At 35.6% G+C, this 25,141-nt stretch overlaps 3 protein-coding genes across 5 annotated transcripts; 2 read left to right on the forward strand and 1 right to left on the reverse strand.

The window, feature by feature from the left end:
* Positions 1-25: 25 nt before the first annotated feature.
* On the forward strand, positions 26-4,192 carry tmem141 (transmembrane protein 141). The gene is made up of 5 exons (XM_082171541.1): positions 26-261; positions 1,166-1,232; positions 1,694-1,777; positions 1,933-2,040; positions 4,020-4,192. The coding sequence occupies exons 1-5, from the start codon at positions 208-210 to the stop codon at positions 4,091-4,093; spliced, it is 387 nt and encodes a 128-aa protein (XP_082027667.1). The 5' UTR covers positions 26-207; the 3' UTR covers positions 4,094-4,192.
* A 133-nt stretch (positions 4,193-4,325) lies between these two features.
* slc25a35 (solute carrier family 25 member 35) lies at positions 4,326-12,604 on the forward strand. The gene is made up of 5 exons (XM_082171507.1): positions 4,326-5,896; positions 6,439-6,504; positions 6,787-6,939; positions 10,126-10,260; positions 10,441-12,604. Exons 1-5 carry the CDS (start codon positions 5,525-5,527, stop codon positions 10,609-10,611), a joined length of 897 nt encoding a protein of 298 aa, XP_082027633.1. The 5' UTR covers positions 4,326-5,524; the 3' UTR covers positions 10,612-12,604.
* Positions 12,605-13,389: 785 nt separating this feature from the next.
* rangrf (RAN guanine nucleotide release factor) lies at positions 13,390-24,538 on the reverse strand. Of its 3 annotated transcripts, none has more exons than XM_082171534.1 (6): positions 24,467-24,536; positions 24,111-24,189; positions 22,529-22,645; positions 17,655-17,817; positions 13,925-14,019; positions 13,390-13,735 (listed from the first exon to the last, which is right to left on the reverse strand). In XM_082171534.1, the coding sequence occupies exons 2-6, from the start codon at positions 24,173-24,175 to the stop codon at positions 13,624-13,626; spliced, it is 552 nt and encodes a 183-aa protein (XP_082027660.1). In that variant the 5' UTR covers positions 24,176-24,189; positions 24,467-24,536; the 3' UTR covers positions 13,390-13,623. The 3 variants fall into 3 exon arrangements, with proteins under 3 accessions (XP_082027660.1, XP_082027661.1, XP_082027662.1); XM_082171535.1 differs by lacking the exon at positions 24,467-24,536 and adding an exon at positions 24,428-24,463; XM_082171536.1 differs by having other exon boundaries at positions 13,649-13,735; positions 13,904-14,019; positions 24,467-24,538.
* Between the last annotated feature and the right edge of the window lie 603 nt (positions 24,539-25,141).

The following is a 25,141-nucleotide window of genomic DNA, read 5'->3' on the forward strand; positions in this document are numbered from 1 at the left end:
CCTTTATCAATGTTCGTGTTGATAAGTCTAATGCATTAACGTCTCCAGTCCATAAGAGGTCACTGTGAGAGAATCTGTATCTGTTAGCCTACTCCTTTAACATTTCTTCGCTGCACATGCGGAAATTACACAACAACAACAAGTGAAGTTGAATAAACCCTCAATGGTCACACCAATTTGGAGGTTACAGTCCATAATTGTAGCGGGATGGTCAACCTGGGTCTCACTAAAGTTGATGATGCGGTTGCTGCAAAGCACCCGGTGCGTGTGTTTTATATTGTAACACTATATTTGAGTTGAATAACAGTCTGCTTTAATGGAATAACCTTACAGTCTATGGGAATAACCTATAGTCTGCAGGCTGATTATGATATTTTCACCATTCATAGAGTAGCCTAGTGCGGGGCTAGCTGTCACACTTTTTACTCACGTGAATATCTCTCATCCATTACTTTATGTATAACGTTAGACGCATATGAAAAGAAAGACATTATTGATCAGGAAATATTTTACAGTTCAATTAACAAAATGGTAACCAGCAGTTTGACAATTTAGAAATTTGAGAAGAAAACATTTTTATTCTATGATGCCCACAAACAGGTTGTTGGCTATATTTAAAATTTATTTAATAGCTTTCCTGCTGTATATAGTAAACATACAAAACACACTTCTTGTTCCAACTATTTTGTTGACGTTTTTGAAGAAAAAAACCCCCACATTGTTCTGCTTTCACATTTCAACCTCTTAACCTTCATTATATATTTGATTTATCTGTGTCATTCATTGTTCAATTCGCCAGTCTCAGTCTCTCTCTCTCTCTCTCTCTCTCTCTCTCTCTCTCTCTCTCTCTCTCTCTCTCTCTCTCTCTGAATTCACAACTACTGCATGTTTTTGGATTGTGGGGGAAATCCATGTAAACAGGCAGAACATGCAAACTCCACACAGAAAGGGCCCCTGGCTTAGTCTAAAACGAAGCTCATTTAAGATTGTTTAAATAAGATGCCTGAAACTGTCATTTAAGACTACTAACAGATAAAACAAATGTATGCTACTGGGCTTTAGACTAAATTGATGAATATCCACTGTGACAACTAGCCCCAGTCTTCCCTACAGTGTATGCTTCCATCTTAATAATTCCATGGTGATTATATTTCACTGTCCTCAGGGTTTGCAGCAGTACGCCGCCTGTCAGTCTTACGCCTTTATGAAAGGCACAGCAAGCTTCATACTGGGTTAGTGTCATACTCACATTAAGAAGTGGTTATGTCTGAACAATTTAGTGTTTGTGAAAGTAAATGACAAATGAGATGATATCTCTTTTCAGTATCTTTTCCGTTTACACAGCAGTGAGATCAAATTTAGATTTTCTCTTTCTTTACATCAGTTTCATTGTGTATCAGATTTTTACTTAGAAAAAAAACACCCTTGTAATCTTACGTCTTCTCTAGAGATTCAGAAAAATCTCAACAGTGTATCATACTATACTGTTTTTATTTTCAAGAGAAACATTTAAGACAAAGTTACTTTTATAAAACATACCTGCTGTGACAACCCCATTAGGCTATGTCCTGGAGCTGTGAAAAAAATCTATATCTTATTTTATTTACTTAATTTTATTTTACTAATTGTGTTTTTTGTTTTTGTTTTTTTTTATCCTTTGGCTTTGGGTGAAAATGTAACTATCCTCAACCAGGCACAGCAGGTTTATTTTTTGCACAGCGAGTACTTCAGACAAGAATCCCATATCCCCTTCAGTGGAACCTTCTATTATCTATTGGTAAGTCTGATGCATTTTTTGATGCATCATGCAATAATTTTTTTTTTTTTTTTTTTTTTTTTTTTTTCATAAACAGGATGTAGGTTTAATTAAAAATGTTATAAAGAAAATAATTTGTGTGATGTTAGCTATTTTTTTTCCTTTGGTCTTTACAGCTTCCTCCTCAGTATTCAGCTATACAGTGACTCGCTGGGAAACCATGAAGTGCTCAGACTTGTGGTTATATCTTGAGACAGGAAGTGTTCCTGACAGAAACTCTCCTAGTAAGCATTTTGTTGTTTGTATCTGCCATCTCTCTCTTTTTATGCCAACCATGCATGTTACAATAGCTATTTGGCGCCATCTTGTGTCTGAAAACTGGAGGACCTTTAATACAGAAGCAAACGTTACTTTTAATCGACAAGAGACAAAGGAAGACATATTGTGGCTATATATGTAAGCTATATAAAGAGTTGAAAATTTAATTACAGATAAATAGTTGTATATAAATTTTTTTTTTTTTTTTTTTTACTGGTTCTGGATTCATTTTCTTTTCTTATTCTTTTATGATGATCCATTTCTATTTATCCAAATAATTTGTTGATTTTTTTTTTTTTTTTAAGAACAGTATTTCATGTCTACTTAATTTAGTACAATCTTAAAAAATAAAAGTTCCTTATTGGCATAAATGGTTTCATGAAGAACGTTCCACATCCATGGAACTTTTCCACTGCGCAAAAAATTCACACAGTGGAAAAAGGTTCTTAAGATTATTAAAATGTTTTTAACAATAAAAAAAGAATGGTTCTTTTAAAAACTAAGTTATAAGGCAAAAGGTTATTTTTGCGGAAAATAACAAAAATATTTTTTCTCCCCCTTGCGGAACCTTTTTATTTAAGACTACTACCCATGTAAGATAAGTCAGCCTGTCATCACAAAATTAACTTTTCAGGATGAAACAATCCCACAATCCTTCTGCTTCTTAATAATAATAATAATAATATGTTTATTTTTTATAGCGCCTTTCAAGAACCCAAGGTCGCTTCACAAAATAGTACAAATAGTGGACAGACAAAAGAAACAAGCAATCAGCTTATTAGGCTATATCAAGCAAACAAACAGAAAAGCAGATGGAAACAAGCACACACTACAAATAATGAGTCAAAGATAACAAACATATAAGCCTTTTTAGCAACATATACATTTCGGCAAAGTATGTAAAATAAAATAAAGGTGAGAGAGTGGTAGACAGAGAAATAGAATTGAAGATTATTTATTGAGCATGGTAAATATATGAGTTTTAAGTTTTGATTTGAAGATCTGGAGGTTGTCGATGGCACAAAGATTAGGGGGCAGTTTATTCCATAGCTTAGGGCCTACAACACTAAAAGCCCTCAGTAGATCTACCCACAGTAGATAGTTTAAACCTGGGGACGACAAGCAAATTTTCGTTGCTAGATCTAAGAGTCCGGGCAGGAAGGTATGGTTGCACTAAAGCAGGTTGCAGGTAAAATGAGCAAGATCATCCAGGACATTACCAATAGATTTATCATAGGTTGAAACTATCTCATCAGGACTCAGGAGATTGAGTGCGGAAGGAAGAGAAGACACAGCAATAGCAGCAGAGAAATTGTCAACAGTTATAGATCTCAGGTTCCGGTAAGATATGGTAGTTTTAGTTTTTGGTTTTACAAGGGGAAGTGAGAAGTCAAAGACAATTAGTTTATGATCAGAGATGCCCAGATTATGACCCTGAACATGCACATTGTCAATACAAATACTACAGAGCAGATCAAGAGTATGAGAGTGAGAATGTGTTGGAAAATCAATATGCTGAGATACTTCAAAATAATCCAAAACAGACAAAAAGTCTTTTGCAGCAGTGCAATCAGAATCAACATGTATATTAAAGTCACCTAGCATCATGATTCTATCATGCCGGGCGAAAGCGAGTGTGAGAAGTTCAGTCAGATCAGAGCAAAAAAATAGATTATTTCTAGGAGGTCTATAAATCAACAAAATCAGAAGCGGAGCGGGGCCAGCGAGTTGAAGTGATAGACATTCAAAACTATAGGAGCATCGAGAATGTCATATTTAGTCACATAATTGTTCTTAAAAATCACCGCCTTATCAGGGTCTTTCAGTGTTTATTTTATTTTATGATAATGACTGGCTGACTGTACATTTGTAATGTAAATTGTGTGGCTACTTTTGGACTTCATGATGGAGGAATCTGACCATTGTTTCTTTATTATTCACTTAGAGGAAGAACCACAAACTCCTGCAACACCTGTAGAAGATCCCAAAGTCACAAGATATGGGGATGTGCTGGAATAAGCTAAAAGAATTGTACCTTTGTTTGCATAATAGATATACGAATATGAAATAGTACACTAATGTTGCTGTAAAGAGAATAAAATATTATCTCTCTCGCTCTCTCTGTGTATGTGTGTGTCAAGAAATAATTGATATTTAGGATTGTTTTGCTTTTCTTCTCTTCTGGTTAACACAATCAAATGTTCTATGAAAGGAGTGTATATAGCCATCTAGCATGATGAAGCTGAAATAAATCATTTTGGTTTTAGTTAGCCAGTTTTCATTTATAAGATCTTAATCAGTCCATCAGGGAAGGATCTGTCATCCTGCAACTACATTACACATCAGTTGTACCAAGTCCTTTGAGATACAAAAGACAGAGGCACATTTTTGTTCCTTTATGTAAAGCAGCAATTCTGTATCTCAAATGGACAGTATCATGGTGGGTTTGAGCCATTTTTAGTACACAGAGGAGCTTTTATTCTGAGACTAAACTGGCAAAAATGTTGAAAAGACTTAGAAAGATGAGAAGGGCAGAGGAACAAAAGGACAGCTTGAAAGGGTTTCAAGTAATTGAAGTAATATGGATCATTATATTATTAATGTGGCTTTGTCCTACTTTACCTTTTATTTTGTACATTTTAATTGATAAGTTGGTAACATTAGTAGATGTTACTGTTATTATGCACTGTACTTTTTATGGAAAAATATGTATACTAGTTTTATAGTTTTTACACTACTTTGTTCTCTTTACATCAACATTAGTCTACTATTTCATATGTATTAAACATTAATAATGAACATTTGAACATTTACACATTATTTTAATGTTTCCCTGTACAATGTAATTACACAAATTACATTGTACAGTACTGAGTAATATTAATTCACGTACTTACTGTAGGGTTAGATTTTGGTTTAGGGTTAGTTGCTTTTAATTATGCATAATTTGCTGTTATTACTTTAGTAAGTATATGTAACAAGAACATTAAATAAAGTGTTACCGAATATTCTTTACAGAGGGGGGGGGCTTTGTGAGATGACACAGTTGGAGTGCGCATCAACCGCCTGAAGGTGTCACTTGATGTAATTTACAAACCGTCCAATCACAGGACATGTAACAAAGGATGGGGCCAATGTCTTTGTTTTGATTGGTTAAAAGGCCGTGTTCGGATGATAGACGAACCCTGGCGAATGCAATCTGACATTCATACTCAGCAAAATGTCCACGCGCATCGCATGACTGGGAGGAGGGTTATAGAAGATACTTCTTCTGCTTCTTAAAAATGGCACTGTAAAATTATTTTATTTGTCAGTTATCCTAACAAGTAGGCTACTTTATTATTATATGTTCTTCTATTCGGCTAAAAAAAAAAGTAGGCCTGTTTCTTGTTGAAAGTCAAACTAAACAGCCTGTCCATCACCGGTTTCCGGCCATTACGCGATTGAAACATGGATTTCGTTCTCGGCGGCGTCGCTGCGTGTGGCGCTTGTTTTTTTACAAACCCGCTGGAGGTTGTCAAAACTCGAATGCAATTGCAAGGAGAGCTAAAAACCCGAGGAACCTATCAGGTGTATTATAGGAATGTATTTCACGCCTTTTACACGATAGGCAAAATAGACGGACTGGCTGGTCTTCAGAAAGGTTTGGTCCCCGGGTTGGTTTATCAGTTTTTTATGAATGGGGTCCGGCTGGGGTCCTTCGCCATCATTGAGTCCTTGGGCTACATTCACACGGACGGAAGGGTCAGCGCTGCAAAGAGCACAGTGTCCGGGGCTATCGCCGGTGTGGTGGGCGCTGTAATGGGCAGTCCTATTTACCTGGTGAGTAACGATCACTGTCTGCGTTTCTGTCTGGTAAACGACGGATTAAGCACGTGTTTAGTGGCGACATATTCTGTGATTACTCTGAATATCATGAACATAAGAGACTGGAATCACTGGGTGGCAGTGGGTGCACGCGCGCAGCAGTAGCCTACTGAAAGAGTTAAAACTAGACAACTACATAACTTAGCGCAAAGAGACAGACAGCATCAGTGGAGCGAACGAAACGGATAGTTTCGAGCCTGTATTCTGATTAGATGAGAAACAGCCTATTAGGATAATGAATTAACTAAATATTTGCAATATATGATTACATAAATTAAGAATTAAAATATGATTATTATAACACGCAACAATGATAATACATTTATATTATCAATACGTTATAAATAAATCATTTATAAATGTAATGAGGAATCAATGTTTTCCATGCTTTTGGTTTCCAAACACTGAAAGTAGACGGTCCTCCAAAATGGACAAAGAGCACCAAGTGTCTTTAGTTTACCAGCAGGTTACCTACTCTCTATTTGTATTTCTTTCAGGTAAAGACACATCTGCAAAGTCAATCCACTTCCTCTATTGCAGTTGGACACCAGTATAAGCACAGGGTAAGTTAATGGTGACCTCACAGTACCATCTATGATAACATCTTTTTATTTATTTTTTATGTCATGTGAGAACTTTGATCTAGAACTAGAACTTCGACCGATCCTTGGATTGTAGAGATTTTTTGTAATGTTAAATCCCATTGCATTTGTGGTAATGTACTAATACTCAAAGGTAGTTTTGTTTGCATCAATGGTAATAGGAACCAGCTTGAATCTAAAACCACAAACATTTCCTGTTTGTCAATATCTTTTATTGTATATCTTTGCTATTCTTTCTGTCAGGGAATGATGCATGCATTATTGGCCATCCACAAACAGTACGGAATTCTGGGTTTGTGGAGGGGAGCAAGCGCAGCAGTCCCAAGGGTCAGTGTGGGGTCAGCTGCTCAGCTCTCTACTTTCTCTGCCTCTAAAGAGCTTATCACTGACCTACAGGTAAGCATATTTCACTTCAACTGGGAGTTATTTACAGTGAGAATAGAAGAGGGGCTAGACCTCTGTTTTTACAAACAGTATTGAAGTGTCTCCTTTAAACTGTAAAGAGTAATACCAGGATCCGGTTGCATAAACCGCCAAGACTAGTCTTACAAGTTAGTCATCAAAAGTAAGTTACATAAAAACATAGATTGGTCTAATTTGATACCGTAAGACTGATTTCCCCTAACTAACTGCTTGTTGGTCATACTAGTTCTTAAGACACAGTCTTGACATAATGGCTGTTATGCAACTGGCCCCTTTTAAATATGGTTGTCAGTTCCCCAAACACTGACTGTGTAAAGTCTTAGCGGTCCAACTCAATCATAATGTTTCTTTGTAGGGCAGGACAGTTTATGCCACCCTTGGCATAAACATAGCCAAAATTTGATGACTAACTTGTCCTGCCATACCTTCTTGTCTCAAAAGGAAATATGTCAACAAAGGAAAGACAGTTGTGTCCTGAAAGACATGTTTAAAGCAAACACCTTGTATTTAGGGCTTTAGGCTTTGCCATGGATATAGTTTAAGCCCATTATGGAAGTTATTTGACAGTTACTTAATGTTACTACTAGTCATGTTGTCCAGATTGGTGAACAAAAGGTTGTTTTGTGTTTCAGTTTGGAGTCATTTATAAAGCGTAGGAAATGAAAAATGAAACTGGCAATCCCAGCCTATAGTTTATAGGGCTGGACCCGAATATTCTAATATTCGTTTGGTGGGTTGGTATTCGATTAGAAAATTTGACATTCGAATATTCGTTTTTGTGTAGTTTTTTTTTGCACACCTGGCATCCCCCTCGAAACGGTTCTCATTCGCGCTTGAATATGTTCAACACTATAAAATCTGACAAAATACAATACTCTTTTTTACAATTATCTTATATAGCCTAGCCATTTTTAATAGGATGGACAGTTGAAGGAACCCAACCTCGTTATACTTAATAAATATATTTGCTTCTTCTTGGCCTACTAAAGTGTTCCTGCAACGGGAGTATTCTCTTAGCCTGGTAATACCAGACTCTGCTACTTCACTTTGCTTCGTATACAGAGTCTGGCATAGCATAATAGAGAAGTGTTTTCTCTCTCGCGGGGGGGCGCTTGTCTGAAGTTTAAAATCATTGGTTACCCGTAAGCCAATCACATAACGTTTGGTTATGGCGTGTGTTATGCGCATGCTCAGCCGCATCTAACTTCCACTGTAAACGCATGTATGATGCAAAAACTAAACCATCGAGCGAAATACCGGAGTGAACATGGCTGTGAATGACTTTTGCAGATTATGTGAAGTAAATCTACGCATCCACGGTACAATCAGCGTCTACGTCACGGCTCTCAGCCCGCCCTCTGTTCGTTGATTGGCCCGGCTGTTTTCAGGCCGGTGGAAAACTGAAAGATAGGCTGCTATCTCAGACTGACTACAAGAGCGAAATGAAATTAGCGGAAGTAGGAAGTCTGACGTAGTCAGGCTAGTATTCTCTGGCTAGAGCGCAGAACAGCGGAGTGTGTGTGGACAGAAGTGCATGCCTGAGCTTGTATTTTGGGTTAAGCTGCGTTGCTTTGACATTGTAGAAAATAGAATAATAGAAACAAAATGTATTACGCTTTTTACCCGTTATTATCAATCTAAATTAATCTCGTTTTTAATTTAACTTAATTACGTTTTTCTTTATTTAAATTTAGTTTTTTTCTTTATTTAAATAGTTTTTTTTTTATTTAAATCTACCCTTTACTGTGTCAGTAATTTTTTAGTCAGAAAAATATTAGACTACCTTATTAAAAGTATTGCTTAAGTTAACAGACCTGTGTGTGTGTGTTACGTGTGTTGTGGCAAAAATAATCATTAAACAATCATCATCACTGCATAAGAGACGCCAAGAATCAAATTGTATTTTAAAAGATATTTATTCTCTTGCAAGAGGCTTAGTCACAAAATCACAGCAGCTACCCCGTGACATGAGCAAGACCTGACACCCAGCCCAGGAAATTCCCTTCTTATACTCCTTCTTCAAGGTCTTTTCTCTGTAGTTTTCCACTCACCCAGCATGGCCACATCCACATCACATTTAGAATAGAATGACCCCTCTAACCCCCCTTGGCTAAATTATCTTCCATACCTAAAGAGTTAAAGGTTCTTATCCATTTGTCTTACTGTGTGTGTCTTGCTTATGTCAGGTGTACAAACATACATATATCCTGTTCACATTCCACAATATAGACATGTGACACATTATGTTGCAATATATGTTGAAGATCATTGGAAATAAAAATGTTCCATTACACGTGTGAGTGTATTTACTTTGTGATGTTCATGGGGAAGATGTTTAATATCACTAGTGCAGTGTCCGTTCTCGTAGCATATAAGCCCTGCCCGTGTGAGGTGCGCCACTTCCCGCTTGCGATGTTCTGTAGTTTATTAAAAGTTTATTAATTCTGAACGTGTCGCGTCTTGCGTCTCTATCTATATTGCACCAAATGCGACACTGCACTCCCGTCGGTTCTCGAAATAATCAAAATGCAAATGGACAGACAGACACATAGAGAATACTGCCTTTATTAGAGAGAAGAATATGTCCAGCTCTCCGAAGCTTTGAATATTCTATGTTCATTACTACCGAAGCTTCGAAGCTCAAAAAATGGTATTCGGACCAGCCCTAATAGTTTAACAACTAGGAAATGGCAAAATACATTGCTTAATGCAGCACAATAACACAATCTAAATACATTAAAAAAAGGCCAAAGGCCAACAAATTATTAAATGGTAATGTAATTCTACTCAAAAGTCATGAGAAGCAGATATATTTTGCTGTAATAGGCATACATACATGTATTGTTGGGGTTTCTGAGGGTGACCTCAGAATTAGCAAAACAATTCCAATGGTGTTACAAATCTACAAACTTCCCAAGATATACGAAATGACACTACAAGTTCAGTTCTGTTAACACCACCAATTCACAGAAGAGTTTGTGATGTTTACTTACATTGAAAGGCAAGTTTGGGGGGCAATCAATATCCATAGTTGATGACAACTGTCATTTTTGAGTAAACTATTCCTATTAAAACTTAACTGTTGAAGAAAACACTCCCAATATGAAAGCACTCTCTGTTTTGTTAGTAATCAGTTTATTTTTCTTTCTGTATTTGTAGGTGTTCTCTGAGGGCAGCTGGTTAATAGCTCTGAGTGCTGGTATGATCAGCAGTGTAGTAGTTGTATTAGCTATGACTCCTTTTGATGTAATCAGCACTCGACTCTACAACCAGCCTGTGGATCATCTTGGCAAGGTGATCTCTTGCAAACTGTCAAGAACATACATACCTTTTTTTTCCACAAACTTTTACTGTAATTATCAAATTGTGTCCTTGGTTTCATTTACACACTTGCATATATCCAGTTTCACCTACAAAGTGCTAAAACTGGTAAAAGAAGGCCTTTATCTCACTCTCTGTACTTTTCTCATGCAGGGTGTATTGTACAGAGGTTTCATGGACTGTTTCTCTAAGACACTGAAGAAGGAAGGAATGACCGGTTTGTATAAAGGTCTCGGAGCTTCCTACTTCCGCCTCGGACCTCATACCATAATTTCTCTGCTTTTCTGGAATGAGCTGCGCACTTTGTACCATAGCTACAGCTAGCATTTTGCTATTGCCTGCATCAGCAAAATATCAACTGATGTTTCCCTGATTAAAGAAGCAATCAAGCACTAAGGTATGAAAGGCCCTTGCTATATTTTGAATATAGTCACACAACGCACAGCAGAGTGACTATACTCGCAATACAGCATGGCCCCAAGTGCCTTATTGCTTTTATAAAGCAGTTACTACATATTAAAATATTAAGAACATTTTTTATTAAAACATTATTTTATTAAGCATTAATCTTCAACTGGCAACCTTCAACTAGAAGTACTTTCTGATATAACAGAATGTTGCTATGCAACAAAAATGATGCACGATGGGAGCTGCGAAGTGATGTGCTAAACTTGAGCCATTACTATATGGTGGAACAGCACAGCTGGAAGGCTGCATTCACCAAGAAGCCAGGACTGGAATTAACCATAAAACTCCTTTAGGGTGTACTGTATGTACACTATAAACAATTATATGATGAATAAGTTATGACAACATATGTTTTTAGATTGCTTTAACTCATCAAAATAAGTTACGCAATTTTTTAAAAAGTTATACAAGAGTCAACTAATCTTTTTAAGTCAGTTTAATGTAATTTAAGTTGAATTGACTTAATTTAAGGCAGCAACTTTTTTTTACTGTTAGAAGGATGGAACATTTATTTGATCATCATTTTATATATCACACTCCAGCAAAGTTTTGCAAAAGATTTAATGAAAACATAATATTTCTACACTCACTGGTTGAATCAAAGTTACTGTAAGTTTTGTGTGCATTTTGATTATGCTAATTCATTTCCTGAATCCTGATTCTGATTGGGTGACACACGTTCCAAGGGTGTTGACTAAATGATTAGTTCTTTTTAAAAATATTGTATATATTTTTACACTTTCCTAAAAGTTAAATGTGATCCACTAGATCAGAATCAGTTTTGTTTTATCGTAGTATAAATCACATGAAGTACTGTAAATGTTTTAGGGGTGCACCGAAATTTCGGCCGCTGAAAATGTTCGGCCGAAAATGGCATTATCGGTTTCGGGCCGAAAAAAAAAAAACAGCCGTGGATTTGCCTATATTTGGCGTTGAAAACGGATCAACGCCAAATATAGGCAATTTACTAACGATTCAATGAACACTTATGTCTCAAATCGAACAGGATTTTTTTCACAAAAGTGACAATATGTAACATTTGTTCTGCAAAAATCTCCAAAATTGAAAAAAACTATTTTATTTGATGGAACATAAAACTTGAAGAATAATATTATTTGGTATTATTATTTATATTTATTGTTAAAAATATTTTATGTTTTGTTATGTAACTGTTAATTAAAGTTTGATTATTATATTGTGATTTTTCATTTCAGATCCATTAAATTCAAGCAATTAAAAAAAAAAAAAAAAAAATATATATATATATATATATATATAGAGTATACGTTTTTAAAAGAAGCCATTTTCGGCTTCAGTTTCGGTTTTCGGCCAATTGTATCCTAAATTTTCGGTTTCGGCCCAGAATTTTCATTTCGGTGCATCACTAAAATGTTTAGTTCTCACAGAGATTGTGGTAGAATGACTGGAACACAAATAGTTTTTTCATTTTGTGACTGACTTGACAGCTGTAATAATCTTGCTGCTAATCATTAATCATGACTTGAAGGAAAAAGACTTACTTTTGAGTAGTTAGAATGAGGTAGCACTCAAGCTGAATGGTTAAAACATAACATCAGAAACAGTCTTTTTGTCTTGTTTGCTGATGCCTTTAAGTGTCCTAGAATATTAGGACAATAAGACACTATTCAATGGAACACAGAATAATGGTCACCATTTGCCTTAATTGTGCTCTACTGAAAGTGTATGAACTTGTGTATGATGCTTTAGAGAAACTAATGTAACTAATTATCTGCATTAAATTACTGAAGAGCCTTTAAATATATAGGTACATAATTGGTCTGTAACATATGACAGTATATCATTTGAAAATAAATTACTTTTAAAAGAATGACTATTCTATTTTCTATATACATGACAATAACACGGCAACATGTCCTTGTCTTTTAAGTATGAAATACACCACTGATAATACACAAAACATGTTTTCACATTTAATTCACACTTAAAAATGTCTGAATGTCATTGTAATAATCAAACCATGAAAAGTGATATCAGCATGGAAATAATGCTATATATATTTTTTTTTATGGTTAATCAACTGGACCCATGGTCATTTTAAACGGATTTATGAAGATGTTACACTTAAGCCACAATACATGCTGTTTTCATTTTGATCACTATACCTATTGGTTTATAATTCAAAACCTAACTTTTTTTGTGAAAGGTTTTGATTGTGCTATTTTTCTTTAAAATAAATGTCACATGGTCTGACATTTTTGGTAAAAAAAAATTTAATAAAAAAGGATCATTGTGTAAAGAGTGTTTTCACTCTTTCCGAATGATAAGAAAGTTGATGAATGTGTGGAAGTGTCTAACATTTCAAAGTTAAGGAAAAACCCGAGTTAAGTTGATGAATATGTGGAAGTGTCTTAAATTTCAGAGTTAAGGAAAAACCTGAGTTTCAACACAGTTCCAGTAAAGTTGTTAAACATTAGTTTTGTGGTCAAGTTATAGAGATGCTTGAATCAGCATACAAAAGACAATGATGACTGCAAACCTTTGATAATATTAAGAAAACTCAACAAAGAAATGCAGCTGAATGAATCAGCATAAATTTGCATTGAGTAATAAATGCTGGTTCTCAACTTGAGAATGATTCAGAAACACACTGTATTTCTTATAAAGAATTGCATTTATTTTTACTTTTTAATAATTCAAGATGGTCAATTTATTTGCACAGCCTCATCTATAAATTAGACAAATGCTAAACCTTGCACTACAAGGAAAATATTTCATAAGTTTTAACTCATTCAGTCATTGTAAATGCATAATTTTAAAATCTTCTGGAAAAAAGTCTTTTGTAATGGAATTTAGACTTTCTTGTGATTAAACATATGTATGAAGAATCTACCCGAACACTCCAGGGTCAAGTAGACAGAAGGACTGCAGAACACCCTGGAAGTCCTGTAGTGTCCATGGTGTAGCTGCCACATTTCCAACGGCACTGCTGCTGAGGGGACTGGGACAGAAGATTTTGAATCAAACCTCACGATATTTGTATTAAGATCCTGACTATATTTCATTTATGAACACCATGTGAATAAATTATTAATAATCATTTTTCATTTAAGACATATAGGTAATCCTCCAGTGTATGGGGAAAATTTAAGAGTGGAGTGACTTTAACCTGTATGTTTAATTAACTCACTTGATGCAAACAGGATCATTGAATGTCACTAAGATGTCAGTAGTGTACTGTGGCAAGCGGAACAAGCACAGGTGAATGTTCACAGTGTTCTTGGCCTGTGAAAACATTTAATTCAAGCTGATAAAAGGCACAAATCTTAACATAAAAGAAATTACAGTCAGTGTAGCATTAGCAGTCATATACAGTTGCTTAACTAAGGTTTTGCAATTCTAAGTCATGTCTAAATCTAACTAAGGTTTCTCAGAACCCTGAGCTGCGTCCCAATTCGCATACTATGATCTGTCCTATTAGTATTCAAAATTACAATTAGTGTGTCCCAAATCGTAGTATGTTGAAATGAGTATTCCAAAGATACCAGGAACTACTATGCATCTGGTAGACCTGGTCTACTTTTTCCAGTTAGAATCCGAAGTGCAGATCCATGCACTCTAACGGCTATCGGTAGAGGGGTTTGAGTGATTAATAATCAATATCTAATGTGACGAAAAGATAACATTATCCACATTATATTTAATCTGCAACAGCATTATAAACTTTTATAAAGCTACATTTGGTCATTAACTTTTAAAAGCATAATTTTGCAAACACATGAGGAGAGTTCTCCGCATAAAAGAACCACGACTGGCAGATCAACGTGCTACTACATTTCTCTCTGATATGGTTGGAAATTAAATTAAATTGATTGTGGAAGATTTCAACTGTGACCAGATGATTGACAGGGCAGTTTGAACGGTGACAGGATGCACGTGACTAAGCAACAGAGTGGTCCGTTAAAGACGTACTGTAATTATGACGAAGTAGTCATAGCCGCGGGAACGTATTTTGAGCGGGGGGCTGAGGCGGTGCATGGCGCAGAGCAAGAGAAGCAGCGCATAGCCACAGGAGTCATGTGACGAGAGTGATGTGCGATGACTGGACGATGGCAGAGGCAAAAGTGCAAGAGAACCTTTGTTAATAAAAGTTGCATTTCTTCGTTTAAAGGGGTCCTATTATGCCCTTTCACAAAGTCTTAATTTTGTTTTTTGGGGTGTACTAGAATATGGTTTCATGCTTGATTGTTCAAAAACACATTATTTTTCACATATTTTACATTATTACAGCACCTCTCTGAACCTGGCATTCATATAGAACATCATACATTTCTATAATTCAAATCAGTTAAATGATTATTAGGCTGCGTAAATTAGGTCAGCCGAAACCGGGGACACTTCCTATAACACCTGATGTACTCGTTACATCATAAGTAGAATGGCATCTACGCTAATGTTAGTCTTTCTGTTTATTCCGAGGTTTACTGAAGTCAGCCGTATCCAGATCAGATGGTGGACCTGCGCCTGGACCCATCCACAATGCATCCCTGAAGTGCCAGCCTCATCGGCCCTTTGAAGGCCTCACCGACACGACAGCCGTCGGCACTGATCCTCAACAAACTCGTCTCCATACGAAGTGATGACTCCGACCAGATGGAACTGGATAATATTCTGAATGTTCTGATCCAATCTGACTTCTGACCTGTAATGCTGCCAGAATCATAATCATACACTGTTCGCTCGTTGGCCAGAGGAGAACTGGCCCCCGACTGAGCCTGGTTTCTTCCAAGGTTTTTTTCTCCATTCTGTCACCTGATGGAGTTTTGGTTCCTTGCCACTGTTGCCCTGTGTTAGTTGGGGACATTTAATATTCAACAATATTATTGATCTGCCTTACAGATCTGCCAACAATATTATAATATTGTTTTTATAATATCAACATTATTATAATTATAATATCAACAATATTATTGATCTGCCTTGAGTAATAGGTGGACGATGACGCAATTTTCTACTAGAAAAAAACTTTGTTGTATTATTTTCATGTTATGACTGTGAAGCTGCTTTGATACAATCTGTATTGTAAAAAGTGCTATATAAATAAAGGTGACTTGAACTCATCATTAGTTCTGGTTTCGATGAAGCCCCTGATTGGTTAGCTGGCCAATTGTGTTGTGATTGACACCGCGTGTTCCGGAAATGTCACGCTCAGGTGTAAATATTAAGGATGGTGTTAATTCCAAACCATTTCGAGGCTTAAGAATGTTAAACAAGTGGATCGTGCAGAACGGATTTCCTGCACAGACTTTGCAAGCATGGATTTCACAAGATGTTTCAGAGGGGTAGGTTTTTTTGGTAATTTTCTTATACATTTTAGATACGATGTTGGGTGGATTTTATTTAAATAAGTAACATTATGACTTCACAAAGCCTGGAAAAAAACGTGTTGTAGTCCAAATTAGTCATTCGTTGTAGTTCTTAGAAAGTGCATTCTATTAACTAAAATATCTCTCTTTGCAGGGGAGCACTTTGAGCTTTGTAACCTTGCAGATCTTTTTTATACTCAAACAGCAACATTACACACTAACAAAAGTTGAAGAAGCATAATAGGACCCCTTTAATAGAAGTGAATTTGTCTTTGTTTTATAGTTATAACTAAGCATTTGTTTTAAAGTAAGGGGACAATCCAAAGAGCTTTTATTTATTTGTAACAACGTGAGTATCATCCGTCATTTTGTTAATAAAAGTATGATGTTTAAATTTTCCATTGTACTACTTTATTATTGATGTGTTTTCATTTATAATAATGAAATACATTTGTTTTTAAAGTAAGGGGAAAATCCAAAGACCTTTCATCTATTTGCAACACAGGTATACCATATCATCAGTCTTATTCATTTTGTTAATAAAAGTTCTGTGTAACAAGTTATTTTTTTCATTAAGAATTATATTAATTTAACATTAAACATTCTTTTTGTTCCAAGAAAAGGAAAGATCTAATATTAAAAATCAAAATAAGTGCTACAGGTCTAGATTATCATTGGCAAATATCTTTTCTTTTAAAATATGCGGTGTTATCAGTAACATCGGTGTTGTCACAAGGTTATTAATTAAAGAAACACATAAACACAGGTAATATGTATGCCTGTAGTCAAAGCACAAACTCCAAACACAGCTGCAGGCTGCATGGCGACAGCACATAAAAATCAACTCGTAGACCTATCAGCCACAAGAAATATATCTCCAATTAAAAATATATATAGGCCTAATTATTCAGCAGCCTGGCTGCTACTGATAGGCCGCCTCCTCGGCAAGTCTGCTTCATCCTCCGATAATTGATCCGCCAGCTCGAGGCTTGATCTCTTTTTATTTTGTTTGGGCTTCCCAAAAAATGTCAGAAATGCGTTTCGGACTGTTGTTGCTGTGTAAAATGCTCGACTTTCACTCACGAGTGCGCGCTGTGACGTCATGAGACAATTGTCGCTTGTTTTTATTGTATCTTAGGCTACTTTAATGTTTCAAATTAATTTTACTGAATAGACGAATTAATAACATTAATTTTATGTCTTTTTTTTGTTAAAACATTTAAATTTTTTTTATTTTTAAACATCCCCCCCACACATACACTTTTTCGGGCGCTCCACACCAAGGGATGCTGCGTCACCCTCAGCACGCCTACTTCCCACATTACTGGAAGTAGTATGTCCCAAAGCTCTTCTGCAACACACTCAAAAGTATGTACTTTTTCCTTCACAAAAACAGTACCCATTTTTAGGGCATAGTATAAGTAGGCAAATCGGGATGCAGCACTTGTTTTTGGCAAGATAATTATGGTCATTTAGTGTTGTCTGGGACACAATAACATTTCCACTAGAAATGCAAGTTAGTAATAGGAATTGTAAAAAGGAACACAGATGTACCTCCTCATTGAATTTAGAGACCAGCTGAGCTCCAGACAGCAGCCAGGCAGAGCTGCATTCCTGCATTGACAGCTCTGATTGGGAGAGCTGCTCCAGCCCTCTGACCTCCCAGGAGCCATTCTCTACTGCTTTATTACTGGCAGCCACGTCCTCAAAGTGATACCTGTCACAATACAGACCAGAGAAATAATTTGTATCTATATCTATTTCCATTATGAAATAATTCAATAATGAGTTAGGTGGAGATTTTTCGCGAGAAGTTCTCCTGTGTGTAAAAATACGAAACAATCTCTTATTTTCCTGTTATCACTGTAATGCTGCTTTGAAACAATCTGTATCGTAAAAAGCACTATATAAATAAAGGTGACTTGACTTTACTAATGTTGGTGGGGAAAATATTACATTCACACATGTAAATGGAAGACATGTAAAACCACCTTTGTGAGAATAATTCAAAAAACAAAGTAGAAAGATGGAAAACCTATGCTCCTCTAAGTCAAAATATTGACCATTTTAGCAGTGGTGGAATGTAACGAAGTACAAATACTTCGTTACTTAAGTACATTTTTCACGTATCTGTACTTTACTTAAGTAGAATCAATAGTGCATACTTTTGACTTTTACTTCGTTACTTTTTGCAGCAATTATTATACTTTCTACTCCACTACATTTCTACAACGTTTCGTTACATTTTCGGATCAGTTTTTCCCCTGCCAAAACAGGGATTGAAAAAAATCTCCATGTTTTCGGTGCTGACGCGTTGGTGGCGCTGCCAATAAAGCACCTAAAAGCTGTCACAAAGAACCGGCAATATAATGAATGTGTCAAATATAGCAAGGAGACATTTTAATTGTTTATTAATAAACAAGTGTTTTCTGTGTCGGCTGCAAAGATGAGGTGACAATAGGCGATCTTCGCAGTAGTGAACGCGCCAGAGAGAAATGCGCATTTCATACGGATGACATAAGCAGAGCAGTCTGTTTTCTTTCGTTTTGAATTGTTCCGTTTAAAAATACACATTTAAAGCTGTCTAAAGATATATTTATCAGGTCTGTGAGGCAAGTAGGATACCTTATATGCTGAGTTTCGGTTCATTTATGAGACGCGCTTCAGTTCACTCGCCGGCGCCTACGTGTCGTGATTATCTATTTTCTACTATATTTAATTCTTATTTATTAAATCCTGGCAATTCGTTGATGAAACATTGATTAAAATTAAGATACAATTAATACAAAATGAAATTCACTTTAAAAAAAGGCTTTGTGCTTTCTGTTTGAGGTCTCAGTGAAAGGTTTAAAGCAGTCTTTTAGTGCTGCTTTCAGAGCGGTCACGTCTGCAACATTGTTTTTTCCTCATAAATGGGAACACGAAAAATAAAATAAAATGAATATTTTATGTTCTGTGGAGGCCAACCCTTCTTCATCCGGTGGGTATTACTTTTGGTTTGCGCAGTGTAATTCACAGAATTACAAATAAAAATTTGTTACCTAAAAGTTAAAGATTTTTTGTGTCCCGTAACGCATGTGTAGCCTAGGTTATTTCCCATTAAATATAAAACGCATGCTGATATTTTTCAATATGTATTAAATGCATTTTCTGAGAATTTATATTTCAAGTTTTTACTGCAAATGTCCCGTTTATAACGATGGAATTGCCCAATATTAAATAATTTATCCTCAACTAGTTTTGTGGTGTAGGTCTACGTACTGTATTGTATAATGTTAACTTCAAAAAAGGGGTGTGTCGCGATTCTGCCTTCTCACACCGCGACACAGGTTCGTAGATCTGAGTGTAGCGATTTCGGATTCATATTGTTACAGCCCTAATTATTAGAATATAGACATTAAGAGAATAAATTGTTATGCAAGTACTTTTACTTTTAATACTTAAAGTACATTTAAAATCAGGTACTTTTTACTTAAGTAGGGTTATCATTGTGGTACTTCTACTTTTACTAAAGTAAATATGTCTCTGGTTATTTGTACTTTTACTTAAGTACTGAGATTCAGTACTTCCTCCACCACTGCATTTTTGTGGTGTCCTGATCTTTAATTCATGAGTCCATTTCATTTTAAATCTTGCTTTTTTAGAAGTAAGTGGGGTGTGCCTTATGACATAGGAATTCTCCGTCTTGGATTGTAAATGTGCAAAAGTGCAATAAAAACTTTTAAAAGACAGTTTATAGACACTGCCATTTTAAATAACTTCAAACGATTCACATTTCTATTTATCATTTCATATTTCTATTTGAATCTTTCTGTTCATCATAAAATCCTGATAAAAAAACATCCACACATTCCAACCATTTTAGCTATTAATAATACTTGAGCACAAAATCAGCATATGAGAATGAGATCTGAAAGATCTTGTGACACTGAAGACTGGAGTAATGGAGCTTTATCTTGCCAAGAAAAAGAAAAAACATTTTAAAATATATTAAAATAGAAAGCAGTTCGTTGAATATTCCTGTTTTACTGTATTTTTTTATCAAATAAATGCAATCTTGGTGGGCATAAGAATGAAATATCATTAGTTTTCCCAAGGAGCAGAAAAGCCATGAATATAAATTATATTAATGAGTGTTAAAAAAAATTTGGTATTGAAACTTTAATTAGGTAGATTATCACAACGGCAGCCAATCATCAAACAAAAGCATATTTTATATAAAAAAACACATTGTGATATTTAACCCAGGTTTCACAGACAAGTCAAGCCAAGTCCCAGACAAAGCTGTATTAACTGAAATCAACTTCAAATATGTCATGGTTGGCTATTGTTTTGTCTCAAAATGGACACCAGAAATGTTTTTTTTTTCTAAGGCACATTTAAAAAAAAGCTATTTAAATGTCCTTATTCAACTACAGCCTAATCCTGGCTTAATCTAAGCCCTGCCTGTGAAACCAGGCCATTGTGACTGAATGCTAGACGCTCAATGCTAGTTGCTATCCCTGGATAGATACATTAGATTGTTTTATTTAATGCCATGTCAGCATCTAAGGCTATTTTCATGGCAAAAATTAAAGTACAATTTACAAATATCAAATAAATATCATAAAACCAAGCACATAAACACAAGTCTTTTTATTTTAAAAAACGTTTTAAAGCTACAATATCAATTTTTTTTTCGCTGCTAGGGGTCGCTAACCTCTTACAATAACAAAGGCGTAGGTTGATGACGCATAAGCGGAATTATGGAACTTGCCGTCATGCCTGATAATAATGTTTATGGATGAGTAAATACATTGATGTTTTTAACATGACTGTGGAATGAAGCAGGTCGCGATGAGACAGATATCAGCGCCACACGCGAGTCCTGTGGATATAAAGGAATGAGGACATTTAATTCTACCGAACTACTCACAAGTGCTGAATTCCTACACACACAGGTCAGTTTATTTGACGAATTAAACTTGTGAGGTAACACAGCGCTGTTTCACTTGGTCTACACTATCACACTAAACTGCATTTGAGTGTGTTGAAAGTTATAATGTATTATATGTATTAGTTTATCTGTATGAGACTAGCAGTAAGCTAGATCAACATTAGAATAACATACTGATCATATTCTAACATTTCATCATGTTGAGCTATATAACATTGATTTGTTTTATGTACATTTGCTCACCCGTCTAATAAAGTGCATGCAGGAGCGTCTGCATGGCTGCCAGCCCTGTCAAGTCGAAGTTTGTCACGGACGTGGAGTTCTCGGCATCTCGAAAATGCCACGCTGATACTGATCCTCGTTTTAGTTCTCCTTTTGTCGCAAAGTCTGCTTGCCATGGTCCATAATGTTTGAATGAAACAACAACAGCGCGAGCGTGCCGCTAGACGTGACGCAGTTGTCCACGTCTGTCGCCATGGTTACAATGGCAGTACGAGCGGAAATCAGGGATAAACCGGATATTACGTCATTGACAGGCGACAAGTGGGACAGGGCGACAGGGACGAGCCATTATTATAAAATTAAAAAACATACATATAAAATTGGAATTTCTCTGAAATTAAAAATCTTTGGGAACTTTTGGGATATTGTAAGTACACAACTACAGGAAATATATCACACTGTGCAAGTGATATTTGGATATTTTATTACAAAAATCTTACATATTGTAGCTTTAAATTAACATTTGATTAAAAAAAATCCAAAACCTTTTCAGGCATAATCTTACTAAATAAGTCCTTAAGTGAAATCACTTCATAAAAGAGCATTCTACCTGTATTAAACCCAGGACAGTCCAATGAAATATGTTTAACAGAGAGGGGAATCTTACAAAACATACATAGAGTTGGGTCTTCACCTTTAAGCAAAAAAGCATGAGTCAAGCTTGTATGACTATACGATATCTGGTGAATACCACTTGATCAGATCTAGTTTTTAAGAGTGATTAAGTCTGTTTGGCTATCCCTGGAAGTGCAGCAGCTGCGCTACAGAAAGCTGACTGAAACGCTAAAGTAAATAGTCGTTGCTATGGAAATGATACACCGTACTCAAGTAGCATTGGTGTAAACTGACAGGTCACACTCTGTCCAGAATGAATGCGAACGGCACATCAAAAGCACATTGAACCCACCAAGTCACCATCAGTTAGTACGGATACTACGTTCTGTTTCTGACACACTTGATCTACGCGCTTGAGCTACCGACAACAGACAACAAATTAATTTGGAACGTTTACTTTAATGTGTTCGAGGACGCGTGTAGTGTAGAAACAGTGTTGCAGTCATTTTGATTTGATAAAAAAAATATAAAAAAAAAGATTTCTGTGGTGGAAAACATTGTGGCACCAAGGTAGTCTACTAAGAAAGGGGCCCTTGGGTTTGCTATAACACCAGGGTCCTATGTGTTTTATATCCAACAAGCCTGTACATGTTACCTGGCTGCTTCAGCATCCTGCACTTGGCTTTGGTACTCCAGCAGTTCAATGATGATACTCTGATCTGTCTGAGAGTGAGCAAACACTTCTTGATTATCAGGGATCTGCCTCAGTTCACTGCAGACAGTAGGAAAGAGAATGATGGGCTTTACTATACATATTAGGTAAACTCAAGCTTAAAGTCACAACATGCAAACCCACGAGTGGTTGTAAAAAGATGGCCGCAACCGCAATGTGATAATAATCAGACTTTTTTTTTTTTATATGAATGATCACATAAGCAACTGACGTATTACAGTTTTTCTCAATTGCTATAACACAGTTTATGAAACAATTTACCATTTTCTCACAACTATAAACACAATCTCAGAACTACACACCAACTTGTGCAATCCTCAAACTGTTGCATCAAAATCAAATGTTTAAGTCAAAAACATATTCTCTTTTGTCAGAATCAAACTTTGGCCTCAGATGACATACAAAACCTAACAAATACACAGACTGTCTTCCTGCCCAGTGAACACTAGTGAGATTGATTCACATTACTGCAAAAAAAAAACCTCTTCTTGCGAATTATTTTACAGCTCAATGTCTAATACAGAATACAACGTAAATGAAAGAGTGCAGATACAGTAAAATAAAACAAGTAGCTTTAGGAAAAGTTCATTTTCATTACACTACTTTAAAATTATCTTACAGTTGATGAAAAGCACAAGAAAAGAAAAGTTCAAATACCAAAGAAGTAAATATATACTCGGTATTCAACAATACAGTATACTGTCAATTAGAGTACAGTAAATAAAGAAAGAAAGAAAGAAATACTTTCAGCATCCTCTGCACCTTCGGTCAAATTTCATTACAGTACTAGCAGTTTCTTGGTCTTTCTCTACTTCAAACAAATTGGCTACAAATAAATTTGACAATCACGAGTTTGATGGTGTAAATGTGCTACATTTTTCTGAATAAAGAATAGTGAAAGTTCCCTCATATAAAGTACTGTTACTGTGTACTGTACTTTTACTGTATGAGTAAGTAGTATAAAGACCCTGTAGATGATTCTTTCAGCTCTCTCTCGCCCCAGTGTTAGGATGCAAAAGCACATATTTATACATGATTAAAAATTAAGTAGCAAACTGATGGCACACTAATCAGAATCTCAGGATAATATAAATAGGAGCACAGGTGATTAATAATGTTTAGGCTACTCGTGGATAAATGTGTCCTATTTGTGAGTTTACATTGTGATGTTTGAGTTAATTATAGTATGTGTTTTATGAATGAGAACATGGTTAAACCTGTGTAAAATGAGGGCATTTTTGTGTAACGTTAGAGCTTTGCACAAATCATTCAGAATATTAAAATGTGTGTGAAAACAGGTGAAATGTGTTAAACGTTTTGAGAAATGGTTCTTTGTTTTGAGAAATGAATGAATGGTTTGTCAATTGTGCCAACTGAATCAGTGTGTTAGCAATCGAGAAAAAAATTAATATCGAATTGACGTTCTGTGACATGTGTACGTTGACTTTGGAAATACACTAGTTAGATTTCTATGTTCCTGAAACATGCTGTTTTATATAATTACCTAATATCCTTGGCATTTAGGGGAATAACAGCTGATAAAGCACCGCCAAACAGAGTCCGAGCCATAGCTGTGCTCGCCACTGCAATGATAAAGCCATTTATGTACAACATACGACAACATTTCAAAGAAAACATAACTTACTGTACGATTATCAATGTGCTGTCAATAAAACAACATCTTCAAAACCCTCAACACAACGTCAACATTTTAATTGAACACATCGTAATTACATTACAAAGGTATATAGACATATGACGTTAACTTAATAAACTTAGGCCATATTAATACTTTCAAATAAATAAATACAACAGACTCACGACCATAGACAGTATAGTATATAAACGCTCACGACTGACCAGCCAATATGACTTCCCGTCTCCATCAGCTGGTACCGGATGTGATGTGAATTGAGATCAAGCTTGCCCTCTAGTGGTGTATAACAAATTATCAACTTGAAGTGATGGAACACTGTCTGAATTGGAATGAATTTATTTGGCAATTTTATACATTTGTGAAGGAGTAGCAACCATCTAGCTCAATTACATAATAACTACATGTATATTGATGATGTCAAGAATGCATTATAATTTTTATATTTAGATAAAATGAAACATATTGTGTGTTATGTTTATACACCCTACTGACAAATGTTTGGACACGCTTGACTAAATTTACGACTAAAGATATCACCTTTTTGCTATTAAGGCTTAAGCAATAATTGAAATTAATTAAAGTTTGATGAAATGTGAAAATAAACAATGTTATTTGAATGAAACAAACAAACAAACAAACAATTTCATTGGAATTAATCAAACTTTCAAATGCTATATTGAAGAGAGAGAGGGCAGTTTAAATTAGGGGAGTGTTTTCATTAAATTCAGGCAGTTAGGATTATGTAAATTCCATGAATCAATTATTTACAATCATTCATGTGATTGAAGTCTGTTGGGTTTTTAGGCTAGTTGTCTTGTCTCTTTAAAATGTAAACGCAACGCCCCTACATCTAAAGACTGCTAAGTGCATGACATTCA

This window comes from Leuciscus leuciscus (genome assembly GCF_965113295.1).
Source record: "Leuciscus leuciscus genome assembly, chromosome: 5".
In the NCBI taxonomy this organism is placed as follows: Eukaryota; Metazoa; Chordata; class Actinopteri; order Cypriniformes; family Leuciscidae; genus Leuciscus; species Leuciscus leuciscus.

What these genes read in the sequence shown, in the direction of transcription:
- slc25a35 (XM_082171507.1), top strand. Translation starts at nt 5,525, where the DNA reads ATGGATTTCGTTCTCGGCGGCGTCGCTGCGTGTGGCGCTTGTTTTTTT. An exon ending in GACACCAGTATAAGCACAGG is followed by an intron (nt 6,505 to 6,786) that starts GTAAGTTAATGG and finishes TCTTTCTGTCAG; the next exon opens with GGAATGATGCATGCATTATT. An exon ending in CTGTGGATCATCTTGGCAAG is followed by an intron (nt 10,261 to 10,440) that starts GTGATCTCTTGC and finishes TTTCTCATGCAG; the next exon opens with GGTGTATTGTACAGAGGTTT.
- rangrf (XM_082171534.1), bottom strand. Translation starts at nt 24,175, where the DNA reads ATGGCTCGGACTCTGTTTGGCGGTGCTTTATCAGCTGTTATTCCCCTA. An exon ending in CAGGATGCTGAAGCAGCCAG is followed by an intron (nt 17,818 to 22,528) that starts GTAACATGTACA and finishes GTATTGTGACAG; the next exon opens with GTATCACTTTGAGGACGTGG. An exon ending in TCTCTAAATTCAATGAGGAG is followed by an intron (nt 14,020 to 17,654) that starts GTACATCTGTGT and finishes ATGTTTTCACAG; the next exon opens with GCCAAGAACACTGTGAACAT.
- tmem141 (XM_082171541.1), top strand. Translation starts at nt 208, where the DNA reads ATGGTCAACCTGGGTCTCACTAAAGTTGATGATGCGGTTGCTGCAAAG. An exon ending in CGGTTGCTGCAAAGCACCCG is followed by an intron (nt 262 to 1,165) that starts GTGCGTGTGTTT and finishes CACTGTCCTCAG; the next exon opens with GGTTTGCAGCAGTACGCCGC. An exon ending in GAACCTTCTATTATCTATTG is followed by an intron (nt 1,778 to 1,932) that starts GTAAGTCTGATG and finishes TGGTCTTTACAG; the next exon opens with CTTCCTCCTCAGTATTCAGC.